This window comes from Pseudopipra pipra, chromosome 3 (genome assembly GCF_036250125.1).
Source record: "Pseudopipra pipra isolate bDixPip1 chromosome 3, bDixPip1.hap1, whole genome shotgun sequence".
Taxonomy (NCBI): Eukaryota; Metazoa; Chordata; class Aves; order Passeriformes; family Pipridae; genus Pseudopipra; species Pseudopipra pipra.
Genome location: NC_087551.1, coordinates 65,949,830 through 65,967,502, shown reverse-complemented (window position 1 = coordinate 65,967,502; position 17,673 = coordinate 65,949,830). Strand labels below are relative to the sequence as shown.

At 37.9% G+C, this 17,673-nt stretch overlaps 1 protein-coding gene across 8 annotated transcripts in view; it reads right to left on the bottom strand.

The window, feature by feature from the left end:
* FAM184A (family with sequence similarity 184 member A) overlaps window positions 1-17,673 on the bottom strand; it is a 78,124-nt gene that overhangs the window by 48,220 nt on the left and 12,231 nt on the right. For all 8 annotated transcript variants that reach the window (XM_064649672.1, XM_064649670.1, XM_064649667.1 and 5 more), the window contains exon 2: window positions 1,020-1,874. In XM_064649672.1, the coding sequence (XP_064505742.1) occupies window positions 1,020-1,874 (855 nt within the window). The remainder of the gene's footprint in view (window positions 1-1,019; window positions 1,875-17,673) is intronic.

The window sequence follows — 17,673 nt, the reverse complement described above, 5'->3', positions numbered from 1 at the left end:
TATCCTACTCTGATTTGATTTCCTTTTCCCCAGCCTGAGTATGTTTTGCTCTTGATGGTAACTGGTGAGTGATTTCTCCCTACTCTTATTTTGACCCATGAGCCTTTCATTATATTCTCTCTTCCCTGCCTTGAGGAGGGGAATGATAGAACAGCTTTGGTGGGCACTTGGCATCCAGCCAGGGTCAACCCAACACACTAAATAAAATTGTGTTGGAGTTTAACTAGGTAAGGAGCTAAGTATGACACTATTGCTTGCTCACTACCCCCAAAGTAGGATGGGAGAGAGAATCGGAAGGGTAAACGTGAAAAACTTGTGGGTTGGGATAAAGACAGTTTGATAAATAAAAGCCACACACACACAAGCAAAGCAAAATAAGGAATTCATTTGCCACTTTCCATGGGCAGAGAGGTGTTCAGGCATCCTCAGGAAAGCAGGGCTCCATCACACATAAAATAGTGACTTGGGAAGGCAAACACTATCACCCTGAACATCCTCCCCCTTCCTTCCCCCATGTTTATATGCTGAGCATGGCACCACAGAGTATGGAGTACCTCTGTGGTCAGCTGGATTCAGCTGTCCTGACTGTGTCCCCTCCCAAGTCTTTGTGCACCCCCAGCCTCCTTGCTGGTGAGGTGGGTTAAGAGGCAGAAAAGGCCTTGACTCTGTAAGCACTGTTCAGAGATAACTAAAATATCCTTGTTACCAACACTGTTTCCAGCACAAATCAAAGACATGGCATCCTACAAGCTGCTATGGAGAAAATTACCCCAGCCAAAACCAGTAACATACTGAAAATGTGTGGAGTATTTCAGTTACTGCTTGTGAAAACATTGTTAATTAAACAATTAAGTTTAAAATATAAATAAGTGAAAAAATTTAGAATATGATAAGCAAGAACGAGTGACATAAAATTAAGTTTACACACTCCCATTACCTCAACCTACCAGCCTCATGTAAAGATAGAATAAACAGGAAAAGAAAGTTCACAACCTTGGGAATAGCACCATCAGTCTCACCTGAACATTGTTTTCTGCTGTACCAAGAGCCACTTGAAGTTTTTGGCATTTTTCCCTTAGACTTGCAGCTTCATCCTGGACCATTTGCAATTCAGTTTTAAGCTTTCCCAGATTCTTCCGTAACATACTTTCCTGGTTTTGAAATTCTTTTCTCAGCTCCACTTCTTTTTCTTTGCAAGCATGTAGACTTTCTGCTGTAAAAAGCTGCGATCTTTTCAAAGAGTCAAGTTCATGTTCATAGAAGGACTGAGCTTTGCTGAGTTTGCCTTCATAGTCCTCAATGAGTTTTTTTCTTTCCAGCCTTAACTCTTCAACTTTATTGTTTAAGTCTTCCAGCTCCAGTCTATGCAATTCCTCTAGTTTTTCTTGCCCCTTACTTAAGGTAGCGTTCTGACTCTGATGAGTCTTGAGAAGTTCTTGAATCTCAAGCCTGTGGGCAGCTTTTAAGTCTTCCAGGGCTGTACGCTTGTCCTTCTCGTACTGCACTTGCAACTGTATGAAACTTCGTAGCCTTTCCTCAAATTTCTTTCTGATCTCTTCTACTTCCCTTGACATGGTCACTACACGTTGGACATGCTGAGCTTCTGCACAAAGCTGCATATCTTCAACTCTATCCTTATATGCTTCAAATTCTGTCAAGGCCTGATGTTTCATCTTTTTATGATCTTCTAGTGACTCTTCCAAAACCTGAATCTTTCTCTTGAGATCCATTTCTTCTGCCACTTTACTTTTATACTGCAAGATCTTCTCTCTGGTCTCTGCAAGAATTTGTTGAATTTCTTCTTCATGAGCATCTTTAAGGGCTTGGATAGCTGCTTCGTGTTCATCATTTTTAGTATTCAAGGCATATATTACCTGCAAACATGAAATACTATATTAGAGAAAAGGCATTCTGGTTACCTGCTAAATCCTAAGAAAAAAACATGTAAGCACTCTGAAAATTACTTTGACAATCTGGCTTGTTTTCATCATACAAATAAAACACCAAATGTTATTACGGCTGTAACAGCATAAACGCTGTATTAGTCATGATATTCTTACACATCTTGTAGAACAGTTTTTCTATACTCTTTGGACCTGTAATTTTCCTGATGAAAGTTTGCATGTTGCTGCTCTAAATACTACTAAAAGCATAGTCAACACATTTTAAAACCCTCCCAAATTTTTTTTAAATAATTAAAAGCATAGCCTAAAAAATAATTTGAACAGAGGTCTTCTGTTGGAGAATAACACATGCAGCATATATTACAACAAGAATATATTACAACAAGAAATTAAACTGGAACAAAAAACAAATCTCAAATCCCTCCTTTCCAAATGCTAAGCATTCTTAAATATGTCATTTCAGAACATCAAATAGCATCTAAAAAGCAAACACTAGTTGTTTTGTAAGCTTGATGGTTGCCCGCACACAATTTCACTTTTGACAGCTCACCTAGTAAGCAGTAGGTGTATGCAGATCTCCTAAGGTCACTCGCTACAGAATTCAACAACAAAGTAAGTCAGCTGAACAGAAAAGTTCAGGGCAGAGCAGGCAACAATCTAGGGAGCCCAGGGAGTAAAGCAGTTCAAGAGGGCTGTGAAAACAGTAAAGCCACTGACTTTCAATGGAAGTTTTAAGATAACCAGATATATCCTCTGGGATGTTTCAATTGCACTACAACACAGTAGGTCATCATCTTGGTTTTTAACTAGGAAGTATGGGTAAGTATGTGGGTATGTGTGTGTACATGTCAGTGAATAAAGTATTCATGCAGTAGGTGGTGGTAACACAATCTTTTGTGCTTCAAGAACTCCAGCAAATACCTCCGCCCTTCCCAGATATCTTACTGGCAGAAGAGCTATAACAAATAGCTTAGTAGTTTAATAAATAAAACAAAAGCTACACACATCTGGGGGAAAAAAAAGTCTTCTGACTGGTATATATTGTATATCCTAAAAATTAACAAGAAGCAACAAAAATGGACAACAAAGAAGCAGCAGGGGATTTTTTTTTTCCCATGAGGACAGAACCTAGGCCAGTCCTCCATTGGCATTCAACTAGGCAACAGAGGAAGATGGTGCTGACTTGCCCTCAGGGCTGGGAAATATGAAGAAGGCTCAGAATTGCTCTCCTGGCTCCAAGCACAAAGCCTCTATGTTCCACCTAGAGAAGGTATTTACAGTTCAGTGTTCAGAGAAGCTACAAAGCTCAAGAGAGTTCTCATAAGTGGAAAAGTAGATTCAAGATTTTGGCCATGTAATATAACATGCTTTGTTTTCTGGTGGCATTTTTCTTTGGTCGGTTTTTGTTTGTTTTAGCGAAAGTCCAGACACTATATTCTAAATTTTATGCCTGAAACAACAAACATTCCCCATTCTGTTAGGTGTGACACAGAAAGCTAAAAGGACAGGCTTTAGATTAAAATAGAAAAACAGAAAACATAAAAAGAAAAAAAGTTCTGAAACACTATCAGATGTAATGAAAAAGCTAAATAATCTCACTCAACTTTACATACCAAGGAAATAACTTAGAAATATCAAAAAAGGACACTAACTTATTCTAATTCAATTTTTCTAACATTGGTACATGCTATTTAATGACAGAGAAAAAAACATAGGTTTTCCATAGCTTTGGTAATGGTTCTTAATAATGCTTATATCTCTGCAGTCAGCAAGCAGACTTTTGGCTTTCTTCCTCCCCAGAAAAAAAAACAAAACCAAAAAAAACTCCTACTGTGAAGGAGCTTCACAGTTCAGACACTCAAAAACTCCACCAACAAATAGCAAAAAATGACAACAAAACCACGTGCGATTCCATTAGGAAAATCACAACTATCACTGCAGTGTCCTTCATGCAAGGTTTCAACTTTTTATGTTCTCATTGTCTTTGGTGATGCCAACAGTACCTTCTAATCACAAAGCTTTCTCCTCCCTCCTGTCACCAACATACAGTTTCAGCTATTGGACCTAACACTCCATTCGGGTTTTTTTTTGGTAAATGTACATATACTATCTTGCACCAATAGGCCTTAGTTTTGGTTAAAGAAGCTGGACAATGTAGTTTAAAAGGTACTATAAAAAAGAAATTTCACACTTAAGATCAGGTTATTCTAATAAGCATTTGCAGAACACTAGGTCAAATCCCGCACTCAAAACAACCCTTGACTCCTGTCTTTGTGCATAGAAATGCCACAATGTTCTTCACTTCAGGCAGTGTCTCAAGTTATGCAGCGCTGTGATCCGCAGAAAGTGTAAATCAAAGTATTTTCAAGGGTATCATGATTTAACGGTGCGAACTTCAGTGAAAATTCCAAGTAAAAAATAAGTTCTATAAGCAATTCTAGATTCAGAAGTATCTTTAAAGTTTCATCCTTGACTTGCTCCCCACAAAAAGCACTGAACATCGACAAATTCAATAAGCACCACTTGTTCCCTAAATGAAGGACATGAGCATCTTATGGAACATGTACAAATAAAATAAAATGCATGCAACTGAACGTTGTGTCATAATATATGTTGTATAGCAGCCTGAATTCCAACTCTATGAAATTACTATGCATCTCAGTATTTTTAAAGAAATTGAATAGCTGTATCAGATTTTATCTTTGAGAATTTGATGGACTTGATGTATTAGTATAGGAACACGGGAAAGAAAGTCTGTACTAACTTAAGCAGAAGCAACCCAACAGCATTTCAATGAAATGAAAGAAGAAATTGAAATACCTTGGAACAAATTCATACATTTAAAGTTGCAGCTAAAATTTCTAAAAATTGAAAAGCAGTTAAAAGGTTGCAAACATTGAAGGTAGGTAGATAAAACAAGTTTTGCACACTCTTTAAATCAGAGGATGAGCCACTTGCTAAGCATGCTTGTAAATAATTTTTAAAATGCTTTAAAAAATACTAGCAGCTTTTTCAGTACAAATGCATAGTACTAAGAAGCATAAACTGCTCATTTGAGTAATTCATATTTTTCCAGATTCACTCTAAATGTATATACACATAGTAATTCCTATCAAACGACAGAAAAAGAAATAATTGTGCTTTGCTGTATTTTCAGTCAGCATATCATTTCAGAGGTACAGACAGAACTATACTCTCTCCAAGGATACCAAGACTGCTAGCTAAAGGTCTTAATACTCTTTATAGAAAACAGTAACAATAATTAACTATTAATAAGAATTTAATGAAATACTATGTGCCTTGGCCTGAAGAACTACAACAGAGTTAGTAACAATAACAGTAATAACCTCATTTATGCCAATAATTATTGAAGTGTTTAGTCATAGTCTGTGTAGTAAAGTGAAGCAAGTCAGTCACTGCATCAGCTCTGGTGCATTGAACTACATGGAATACAAACAAAAATACCTGTTCCACACTGTGACTGAAAGATGAAAGTTTAACTATTTGGCTGAGAAATATTTTTTACTCCAAACCAGACGTTATGATTTGGAGAGATGACCACCTCTTGCATAGTCAGCTGCACTTTGGTCATCTGCTCCTGCCAGCAATTTAGTTACGAGGGAATGTTTTTCTAATTAAAAATGTGTAATTCAACTTAATACTAGCACTGGGTGCCAAATATATTTGGCAGCACTGAAAACTATATTTTACGATTCCATGAAAATATCTCCAAAAATGTGTCATTCATCATTTCTAATTTTACATGAAAAAAGAGCTGATACCTATTAGAAAAAACCATCAGTACGGATCTTACACAAACACCAACCTTACAACTCTGCTAAACCTTCATTTTAGACTTAACACGTGGGTCTCTGGGTAAGAGCGCTGTTCAGCCTCATTCAGCTAAAGTGTGTTCCCAATGCTGCTGCCTGAAACACTAGTCTGAAACACCAGAGCCTCTGGAGACATCCCAAGATTTTGCTGATGCTGCCAGCCTAATTGAATGAACCACACAAGCACAGTGCCAACAAGGAATTGCTTGTGCATAACCTGTTAATGATTTGGAAGACACGGACCAATGAGTCTGACCAATCTTTGCTGTCTGGGGATAAACAAGAATTGCTACACACAGAAACTAGTAAAATATACTGGGAAACAGTAAAAAGTGCAGCAGAATGCAAAGAGTCCAGTCTACAAAATTAACAAGAAACATTAAAAAAGAAAAACCTGGCATTATCATGAATTAATTTTATGTAGAAATGAGATATGATAGTCCAGACTGATCATAGTCTTTTTGTTACAAGGGGTATTGCATTAATTTTCCCCTTTTTTTTCCCCATTGACCAAATAATGCCAAGTAACAAGAAGTACGTTATATTTAAGCATTTAAGATTTATATATTATGACCAACAAAGGGTCGATTTAAGACAAAATAAATAAAATAACCAATTTAATGCCCAGAAAAAGTTTGTTTTACTGGACAAATTTCTTCTCCTTAGTACATTATAAAAATATAGTAATACAGGAAATATTTCAAAGCTACTTAAAACAGTCTTTCAGAAAAGCTGACCACAATCACAAAGCACATTCTTACAAATGCATTACTACATACAAAGTAAACAGACAATTACAATATGTGTACAAAAAAAAAATCCAAATCCCAAAACCTCTGTATGTCCATCTTCCTTCCCCCCCCCCTTTTTTCTCCCCCTTTTTTTTTGTTCCAATTAAAAAAAAAAAACCTTTATCTGGAAAGATCTTTTGTTACTTCATGGAAAATACTGCAGATAAAAGATGCTTTGTCAATCCAGATCTCTGTGTTGCTGATAACACAAACAGAAACAAGCCTAGAACTTTAGCCCAGGATTGTTTAGACACCACAGAAAAGGCAGAAGGAAAGCCCTTGTTCATCAGCTATGTGGTTCACTGCAAGTCTTCCTAAATAACAGTGCCAGTGCATCAGGGGCACAGCATCATGAGCAGGGACAACACAAATAAGGTCTGCAGCTGTAGTGTCCCCTGCCAATAGCATCTCCCCAAAAAAGATGGTCTGACTATACTAGTCTTCCTTTGAGACAAAATCCACAGAAGGCATGAACTTGAATTTTTTTCCCTAAACCCCACACTTTCACAGAAAATTTATTATTAAAATATCCTTTATGCTATTCAACAGCCTTCATGTGTTAGCCCAATTTATGACTAAGTAAAATTTAGTACTTTATTTATTCCTTTAGAAATTCTGAAAACATACTGGGTTATTTTTATTACAGCAACTAGCTCTCCAAATTAACCTCTAATGACTTCTGTTTACAATTATTTACTTAGAGAATGATACCATGAAGCTCAGCATTAATTCCAGGCATTGAACATTTACAGATATCCACTTCTACCTAACCTCCAACCTTTGAATGAAAACAAATGACAACCATTTTTCATTTTCACACTTGTTGCTAAAGATTTACACTTAACTTTCTAACTAAGAGAAATCTTGGTATGTCAGAGGCCATGCACTGTTCACTAACGTCTACACTGATAATAAAACACAGGGGGAAAATTTATTTTATATTTTCAGGTTTCCTGATGTTTAATACCATATACCTAAGGCATAAAGCCTCACAGGGGCACATACAGCTAAAGATGCTTTCTTCATGCTCCTAAATACACGCTCCTCAAGTACCTGTACCTGATGCACTAATAACCCATTTTTACTTTCAGAACCGCCCAGTACAGACCAGTATCACATTTAACTACTTGACTTACAATCCTTTCTGTGTTTTGTTTGTTTGTGTATGGCCCACACTGAAATATTAACTCTTTTAATTATTGTCTAGAAATCCCACTGTTTTAAAAGATCCACTTGCATTTACTGCCCAGCATATTTATGAATTATTAGAGGGCCCGTACCTTAAAATTTAATTACCAGAAAAAGGCATGCCACATTCCAATTACTTGTGGGGTAGGAGATGTCCTCACCTGAAGAAGAGATACAGAGCATGCCTCAGCACAGGGACAGTGGTTAGTGTGGCCAATTCAGTCATTCCCTGCAGCATTTTTTCTTTCTCCTAGAGTTGTACCAGACAGCAAGTGAAAGGCTTTCTGGGAGCTAATCAGGAGCTTTATGTTACCATAGCCTATCTTGGAAACATGCACTTTGTCCTAATCCAGGAATAGGGATAACCTTTATCAAGCCAAGCAGGTAATAGAAATCAAAAGCATGCTGGCAGGTAAAGCTACAGCTGCAGAACACTCTGTAATCAGATTCAACAAGAGGAGCGCATTACTTGCACCTCTTTTTATAGCCCAACACACTGAGCAATAACATGGTGTTCACAAGTTCAGAAGATGTGCAGTCTGCTGCCAGAGTCAAGAGTGGTTTAAACCTCAGGTCTCGGGGCCAGGACACAACAACATGCAATCTTCCAAAATGATTTTAGCAATCACTAGTGAACCAAGAAGGAGTTCACCCATTACAAGAGGTCAAGTGGGCAATCAGGCTATTTTGCTCCTTCTGCTCTAGCAGCTGAGTGTTTCCAAGACTGGGTGTCACCAGTGAAATACTACCTTAGGGGGACAAAAGGGGATTTGACAGAGGAATTAGCACAGATATGAGGCTGACAGAAAGAGACACTTGGGGGCAACTCCATTCGGCAGAGCAAGCGAGGTCTTTGACTGGATACAGCGTGACCACTGGAGAACAGCTGGCATCCTGATATGGGTAGCAGAAAATTCTTATATGGCTATCTTGGATGTGCAGAAAATGGACAAGTGGGGTATTTTCCTCACACCAAAAAATTATAGTCAAGCAAAGGAATTTCATAACTATACCCAGTTTTCTGAGGAAGAAAAAATGACAGATAACCCTTACAAATATTTATCAAAATAAAATAAAAAATAGAAACCCTTAGATCTAGCCTTTCTCCCATCCAGAAAACAAGACAGCAATTATGGAAAGCACATGATGTTTGATGGAAGGGAAAACAAGTGTATTGGGTTTCTGTGGCCAGGTTTTGGTAGCAGGGTGGGGGGGGAGAGGGGAGTGAGAGGGGGCTACAGGGGTGGCTTCTGTGAGATGTTGCTAGAAGCTTGCCCCATGTCCAGTAGAGTCAATGCCAGCCGGCTCCAGGACAGACCTGCTGCTAGCCAAGGCTGAGACAACCAGGAATGGTAAGAATGCCTCTGTGATAACATATTTAAGAAGGAAAAAAATGTTACTGTGCAAATGAAAATTGCAGCCAAAGAAGAGTGGAGTGAGAACATGTGAACAATTATGCAGACACCAAGATCAGTGGAGAAGGAGGGGGAGGAGGTGCTCCAGGTGCCACAGCTGAGGTTCCCCTGCAGCCCATGGTACAGACCATGGTGGAGCAGCTGTGCCCCTGCAGTCCGTGGAGGAACACAAGTGTGCAGAAATTCACCTGCAGCCCACGGAGGAGTCCACACTGGAGCGGGTGGATGCCCAAAAGAGGCTGTGACCCCATGGGACGACCATGCTGGAACAGGGTCCTGGCAGGCACCTGCAGACCAGTAGAGAGAGGAGCCCACACTGGAGCAGGTTTTCCTGGTAGAACTTGTGACATGTGGGGGAGCCACGCTAGAGCAGCCTGTGCCTGAAGGACTGCACCCTGTGGAAAAGTGACCCACGTTGCAGCAGTTCGTGAAGACTGTTGCCCGTGGGATGGACTCACATTTGTGAGGTTCGTGAAGGGCTGTCTCCCGTGGGAGGGATCCCACGGGGAGCAGGGGAAGGACTCTTCTCCCTGAGCAGCAACAGAAACGACAAGTGACTGTAACTCCCATTCTCCATCTCCCTGTGCCTCTGGGGAAAGGAAGTAGAACCTGGAAGGAAGTGGGGGAAGATGTTTTTAAGATTTTGCTTCTCTCTATCCTGCTCTGATTCTGCTAGTAACAAATTTAATTAATATCCCCACTTTGAGTCTGTTTTGCCCATGACAGTGGTTGGTGAGTGATCTCTCCCTGTCCTTATCTCAACTCACGAACCCTTAGTTATATTTTCTCTCCTCTGTCCAGCTGCAGAGGGGAGTGAGAAAGAGGTTTTAGTAGGTACCTGGCATCCAGCCAGGGTCAACCCACTACAAAGAGGAAAACTTACTTGACAATATGCAATTTGGATTTTGGAGAACAGGTGAAGTTGTTATTCCTACTAAGTCTAGAAGACAGAAGAGCAGAAAAAATGAGAATGGTAGATACAACATGTATTAGATATAGCACGCAGACCCTATATACTGAAAGCTCTTCTAATTTGATTTTCAGGATGTTCATAGTAAAGTTACTTAAAAAACCAAACGAATAACTTAAACACTGATGAAATACAAGTTCACTTCAAAAAGGTTTTTTAAATAATCATGACCCGGCTAAAGCATGACAGACAGATACAATGCTGCACCATCCAAATCAAGAAGAATTTCTTCACTGAAAGGTTGTCAAACATTGGAATGGGCTGCCCAGGGAAGTGGTGGAGTCATCGTCCCTGGAAGTGTTCAAGAAGCAACTGGATATGGCACTTAGTACTATGTTCTAGGTATTCAGTCAAAGGTTGGACTCAATGATCTTGGAGATCTTTCCCAACCTTAATGATTCTGTGACTATGAAATGCAATACAACCGCAGGAATACCTTCAGATGAGGAAAAAACTCAGGTGCAAAACAAGCAGAAGTGATATCACAAACAAGAAATGGGAAGAGCTATATCAAGATAATAGCATAGGACTATGAGATATAAATTGGATATTCAGTTGAATAACACCAGATATTACTTCTAGTCAGTGGCTAAGATGCCCGATAAAGAATACTGCAGATGGACAAGCTACTGGCCAGATTCAATTTAACTGATTTTGAGAAGTAAAACATCCTAGAATTATCTGCACAAGCTTGAACCAAAACAGTTTTTCCAGAAGGAAAAAGTAGACTTGAAGACCTTGACACAAAGACAAGAAGCAGCTGGATACAAGTAAAGTGCACCCCTTTGCTATAAACCAAATTAGGGGAGACATCACCCCTAGTGCTTTGTATGACCTGGCACTTAATCCCCCACTTGGCTACTACACAACATCTATTTCTGAGAGAAATGCTCAGCTGTTCTACACTGGCATTGTTGGCTTTAATGGAGTTACATAAATTTGTACAGAGTTCAGCAGTCCAATTCCATACATTCATACTGCGCTGTTCTCAAATAGAGCTACTTCTAAGCAATATATTACCTGCATGACTAAGACATTTTGTTTTATTAACTGCACATAAGTTTGCTTTCTGTGCCAAAGCATAAAACCAACTTGCAAAGTAAGTCAAAACAGAGTTTAATCTAAGTTTCAATCTGATCATGACATCAAAAATATTTTCATGATGACAGATTTCAATACAACCCAAGGAAAGACTCTTATGAAAGAGCAAAAAAGTGTTTAGAAAAAGCTTCAAAAGTTAGTCAGAATGGAAGCAAATACCAGCAGAAAACAGTTTAAATGCTTCGTAATGGCTCCTTGAAAATCAGCACTTCTTTTCAACTTGGCCAATATCTGTAAGTCAAGCTAAGTGGCTCTAAACCACATACCTGCTTAATCAATAAGGAGAGCTCTACTACACAAATGTTACTAAAATACAACAGCTATTTACAAAGCTTCTCAGAATACTTCAACACTATGACTTCAAAATTATTTGATTCATCCCAAATCATCACCATTGTTTCAGAACTACATTACAGAAAAAATACAGATGCTGTATTTCCATCTGCTTTAATTACTCACACACCATAGTAAGCTGCTCCTTTCCTTTTCTGGTTTCTGTATTTAGTATCATCAAATTACATCTTAATAGTCAGCCACAGTTAATGAAGCTGGAATTTTTTTCCAGACCTTATCTCATTCAGAAATTTCCCTCACTCCCTGCATATTTTTAAAAGGAAAAAATATTTTCTAATTCACCACTGCATACTTTATTCCTTTTCTTAACAGAAAGCTATTCATATTACTCCTTGAAAGAGCATACACACAAGAAAAACAGCCTTTTGGTGCAAAATATACGAGTGATGGCACTGAAGTGAATTTTCTTCACTAGGATCAAATGGCTTAAAGGATGACATTCACTGAAATTGAAATGATGAGAGCCTAAAAGGATGAAGAGAAATTGAAATTTTCTACAAAGCATATATCAACATCAAATCTATCACACTTAGAGATTCTCAATTTAGAGTAAAAAACCAATCACATAAAAAGAGTAAGATTAGGCAGTTGATTCCGTTTATTGTCTAAAAGCAATGCTTAAGTTTTTTTTATTTTCTAAAATCAATTCTTATTTTGAAAAGGCCACTACAAAAAATGTCTAACAGTCATAAACCATTATATTGACATAAATTATATTTTGTCTCCTTTTTTTTTGCTAGGCTTGGCAAAATTATTCTTCATACAATCACATCTGTACTTCCACCTCCTTTATTTTCATCAGAAAGAAAGATTTCAGTCATGCAGTTATTTGTAGTACACAGAAAAATGTCATAAGACTCAAAAGAATCCAAAATCTAAACAATCACCATCCCATTTCCTTCAAAATCTATTTCCTTGTTTCATCATTCAAGCTCATATACATTATAATGCAAGACTAAAAACTTACTCTTAAATCTTAATCTATTCCACCACCAAATCTAACCTCCTACTAACTTTTACCATTTGAAGTATATCATGTTTTCAAAAATTTAGTTTTCACTAGATGTTTATGATTAAAAACTGTCCAGTCACTGACTGATTTTGGATTTCTCCACACATGGCTTAGCCCAAAACACATAGCTTTTAAATAACTAAGGATATGCAAGGCAAGTTGTCTTACTTTTTAGGAAAAAATAATTTTTGTGGAAGTACTCACTAATATTGGGAACTGACATTAACTATTTAGAATGAAAAGGATTTGTTTTTTCTTTTATTTGGCAAGGGGAGGAAGAGGGGAAAGCAGGGGTGGTAAAGACAGAACAACAACTGTGGAAATGTGAAGGAAAATGAAATATCTCCATTTCTAAATCTGCTCTAGAGGATATCCAAAGCAATACTTCTGAGTGCCATCACCTGAAAATGTCACAAGTACTTCTGGAAAATTGTAAATGAAGCTGACACTAAAGAAAGATGATCTCTGTTCCTCTTAGTTTGCTTGTAAACCTGAAAGCAAGGCTTAGTCAGCATTATTATCACTCATACACGCTATTCAATCTTACTGACGAGTCCTCAAGTGTTGAGCTGATGAAAACATTAGCAAAAGGTTTCTTGTATTCAGTTTTCTAAAAGAAACAGCAGTACTGTATGACAGAGAAAAGGTCTTCCCAGTTTCCTCTTCCCCATCAAAACAGAGTTCATTTTTGCACTCTCTCTGCCTGCAGGTCTTTTCCTCTCAATGCATGATCTATTTTGAGTTTTATTTCTGCAAGAGCTTCTGCAGATTCTATGCAATTCCAGTATCTAGAGGTTCCTCACAGCAGAAGAGACCACACAGACAAGAATATACCACTCGGCTCTATGGAGCAAAGAAGAAATCTTCATCAGTGTTTTCAATAGCAAACAAGTCCATTTCTTGCTCATAATTGTCTCTCTACTTTGCAGGCCTGTTTATGTGAAGGAAAGGCACAGAGCCTTCCAAAAAAGTATGCACCTATGCAGGAAAGTGTATGCTTTTCACCTATTAGTGAAAAGCATACACTGCAAGACTCTCAACTTGATATTTTTATCTACAGCATTTTTCACTTTCTAGAAGGCATTAACTACAAATCATCTCTGGAAGCTTTAATGGTAAATGATCATTTTCCAGAACGAATAAAGGAAATTCCAGCCAGAATTTTGTCTATTCATGGAATTTTTAATAATTGCAGAAGAATTTGAGCCACTTCCCCAGAAATATTATACTATCTTGAAGTAATTTCTCTTCCCTTCCTCTGGAAAAAAAACTATCCAGATTTTATCTAAAAAAAATAAAATTCATGTTCAAACTAAGGATTGATCACCAATTACACTCTTTTTTTTTTTTTTAATGTACGTTATAGAAGCAAAACCATAAATAAAGTACAATGTGGCACAGTTCACTTTTGCTCAAATCACACCAGTTGAGACTCCAAGTTTACTGTCAAAGCCAAGCCCGAGATGAATCTAGGACAAGTTTGCAGTGGCCTACTGGGATACTTTCCAGGTATCTATCATGCAATGAAAAAAATTTGTTATTTCCCAGCTACATCTCAGTATTTACACAATACTAGCTATTAGTTTTGACATTTGACACCCACAGCTTAAAGGTTTGACACACTATTAAAGAAACCATGTATGCAGAACCACAGAAAAACTGAGGTTGGAAGTTTATCTGGAAGTCGTATAGTCCAAGTTCCCTGTGCAAAGCATAGCTACAACAGACAGTACTGGGTCTTGCTCAAGTAGGTTTTGAATATCTCCAAGGAAGGAGACTCCTCAACTTCTCTGGGCAACCTGTGACAAAATTCAACCATCCTCACAGTAAAACAAGTGTTTTCTTATGTTTTAGTTTGTGCCTATTGCCTTATGTTTTCATGAGACATCACTAAGAATATGCCTGCTCAGTCTTTACTCCCTACCATCTGGTATACACATACACTCACAAGATCCCCCCGCGAGCCTTCTCTTCTCCAGGCTAAACAGTCCCAGCTCTCTCTGCCTCTCCTACTATGACAGATGGTCCAGCCCCTTCATCATCCTAGTGGCCTTTTGCTGGACTTACTCCAGTATGTCCACATCTCTCTCTTACTGGGGAGCCCTAGAACTGGACCCACCACCGCGGGTGTGTTTCACCAGTGCCGAATAGAGGGGAAGGATCACCTCCCTCGAACTGCTGGTGACGCCCTTTCTAACGCAGTCCGGTATGCCACTGACCTCCTCTGCCAAAGGCACATTGCTGGACCATGTTCAACTCATGGTCTGTCAGGACCCCGGGGGCCTTTACTGCTAAGCTGCTTTCCAGCCAGTCGATTTTGTGCTGCCCCAGATGCAGGCCTCCACATGAGGTTCCTGTCTGTGCACTCCTCCAGCCTGTCCAGCTTCGAACAGCAGCACACCCATCTGTTTTATCAACCACATGTCCCAGTTTTGTATTGGCTACAAACTTGCTAAGTGTGCATTCTGTCTCATCATCCAAGTCACCAACAAAGATGTTAAACAGTACTGTCCTCATTATCGTCCTCTAGGGCACACCATTAGTGACCAGCCCCCAGCTGGGCTTCACACAGCTGACCACAACACATTAAGTCCAGAGTTTCAGTGAGTTTTTAATCTACCTTAAGGTCTACTTGTCCAGCACTCACAGGCACACAACAAAGAGCAGAGAAGATGTAACCAATTTTAAATTTCCTTAGAAACAGTCCCACAAAAAAAAAAAAAAAAGAATAAATATATTCTTTCTCCTAGTATGCAGCAGTTCCTTTCACCACAAGTCTTCTAAACCATGTGATAAAAATTAAAGAAAAATATAAGAGAAAAAAAAAAAAGATTGTGTATATTTAGGTGGGAAAACTGTAATATCTCCATTAGAGACCTACAAGGAAACTGATGTCCTGGTAAAAGCATACAATTATATTGCTTTGTCCTAAAGCATCTCTTTTTTCCATTCATCCCAATAAATACAGTAAGTAGAATCATGAACACTCAGTTACCAGTTCAACATCTGTATTTTCTTGTTACGGTTATCCAGTTGAATCTAAACGTCAACCGTGATATAATCCTCTGGAGAGCTACACTAGTGAATGTGCTTAAAAAGTTGTCTCATGCAATTGCAATAAAGGCTTCTACAATTTCTTCTACAAGAAGCTTATTTTAAGAGTATTTATATTGTAAATTATTTGCCTCTTTTACAATACTTGCTTTATTTCACATGAAATGGGAGACACTAACTCCTCTTCCAGCAATTCACTGTACACAGTAGGTAAGACTGTTCAGAATTTTTCACTTCCAACAAAAATTCCCCACACCTGATGGGTCAGTCCAATAAGGAGCTTAATCAAGACCTCAAGTTTTGGCTGTGATGAACTACCTTAAGAAAAAAAATCTGTGATAGCTAACACGGTAAAGATGATTAAAGAAAATCAAGAAGTCTTCTTTCAGCATATATATTACTTTAATTCAGCAAATGAGAAAACAGTGGCAATCTTAAATCAAGGAATACATGTAAATCAAACACACGTAGATTTACAAGAAAAAAAAAAGATTAAAAAAACCAAATCACCGAGCACTTGTGTGCAACTTCACCTTAAATAATCAGCTCAAGGCCTCTGGCGTTGAGGTGGGTACAGGTCTGTATCACGCACTTGTCAGTTTTTATATATTCAGTGTCTCAAACAAACATGCCTAGTTCCAACTACTAGTGCAAAACTCTCCATTTTTTACACAAAAAGGGAAATGAATAAAAAATAAGCTAAATTGGTGGCATATTGCAAAACACACAATTGGTTAACAGAAAAATTTAAGAATGATCTATGTAACTCATATACAAAGAACACACTCATAGAATACTGAGAAATTATTCCAAGGCACATTTTAAGACTTTTCTGTGTACCATGTAATTTCCAGTACACCAGTTGTAATTTGATATCATTATAAATGTTGTCTTAACTTGGTAAGAAACAGCATGGAACAATTTAATTTTCAGACTAAAACATTTAACAGTCAACAGCAAATTTGCTAAAGTTTTCAGATACTTTTTCAAAGTGGAATTCAAATTTAGCTAGCAAATACCATTTATGCTTTGGTTTGTTGGTGTTTTTTAACATCACTCTTACACATTAAGGACAAGTATCTTCAGCAACTGATACACCACTGTGCCCATTATACAGTCAGAAAAGGTTCAAAGGAAGGTGAAAATTTTTGATATTTAGCTTTTTGTTCTGCTTTTAGCAGATCGTCTCCCTAATTCTAATCTATACTTTAGAAGAATTTCCATTGCTTTCTACCTATAGTTTAAGGGTTAAAAAGACTGTATACAATACAGCTTCCAAAACATAATCTCTTCCATGAAAGTGTAAGGTTATTTATAATAACATTAAAAATTAACAAGCTTGATCCATAACGACAGAGCCATGTACATTTCAGAAATGTCTCCTTTTACAAATAAAAAGTTAAATAAATGCTTGCACTTGATGGTTTGCCATAGACTTTTCATAAAGTTCTTAATATACCTGCTATATTTTGCATAATCTTCAATCACAGAACCAGATATAAAATACACTGCAATGCAGAGTTTCCAACTAATTAATTGAAGTGCCATGAAAATTAAACATTAATGATTCCAGTGTACCATAATAAAGAAACAACATCACCCCCAACCCAAGCATGAACATCCAAAAATATGCAAAAAGCAGTAGTGGACTGGTTACTAAAGTAAACCCCTGCACTTACCAAGAATTAGATTTCCTTTGTACTCCATTACAAAAACTCCAAACCTTGAGGTCCAACAGAAGCTAAAGAAACCCAATCATCTCAGTTTCTCAGGCCACGTTAAAAAAAAGAAAACTGAAGTTTTCAGTGCTTTGGGATCATATGCAAGGATTAGCCCTCTAATGAACAGGAATAACATAGGTATTCACTCTTCAACTGGTAACAACTATTTCCTCCTGTTACAGACTTATTCAGGATATACCTGCAACAACAAATCAATACCCTTGTGCTGGGAGAGGTGTGGCAGTACTAACACCCAATCAAAAGCCCTTTTCAGTTTCGGCATGTTAACCTCTAACAATAAGGTTATGTCAGAAACAAGCATTACAAATC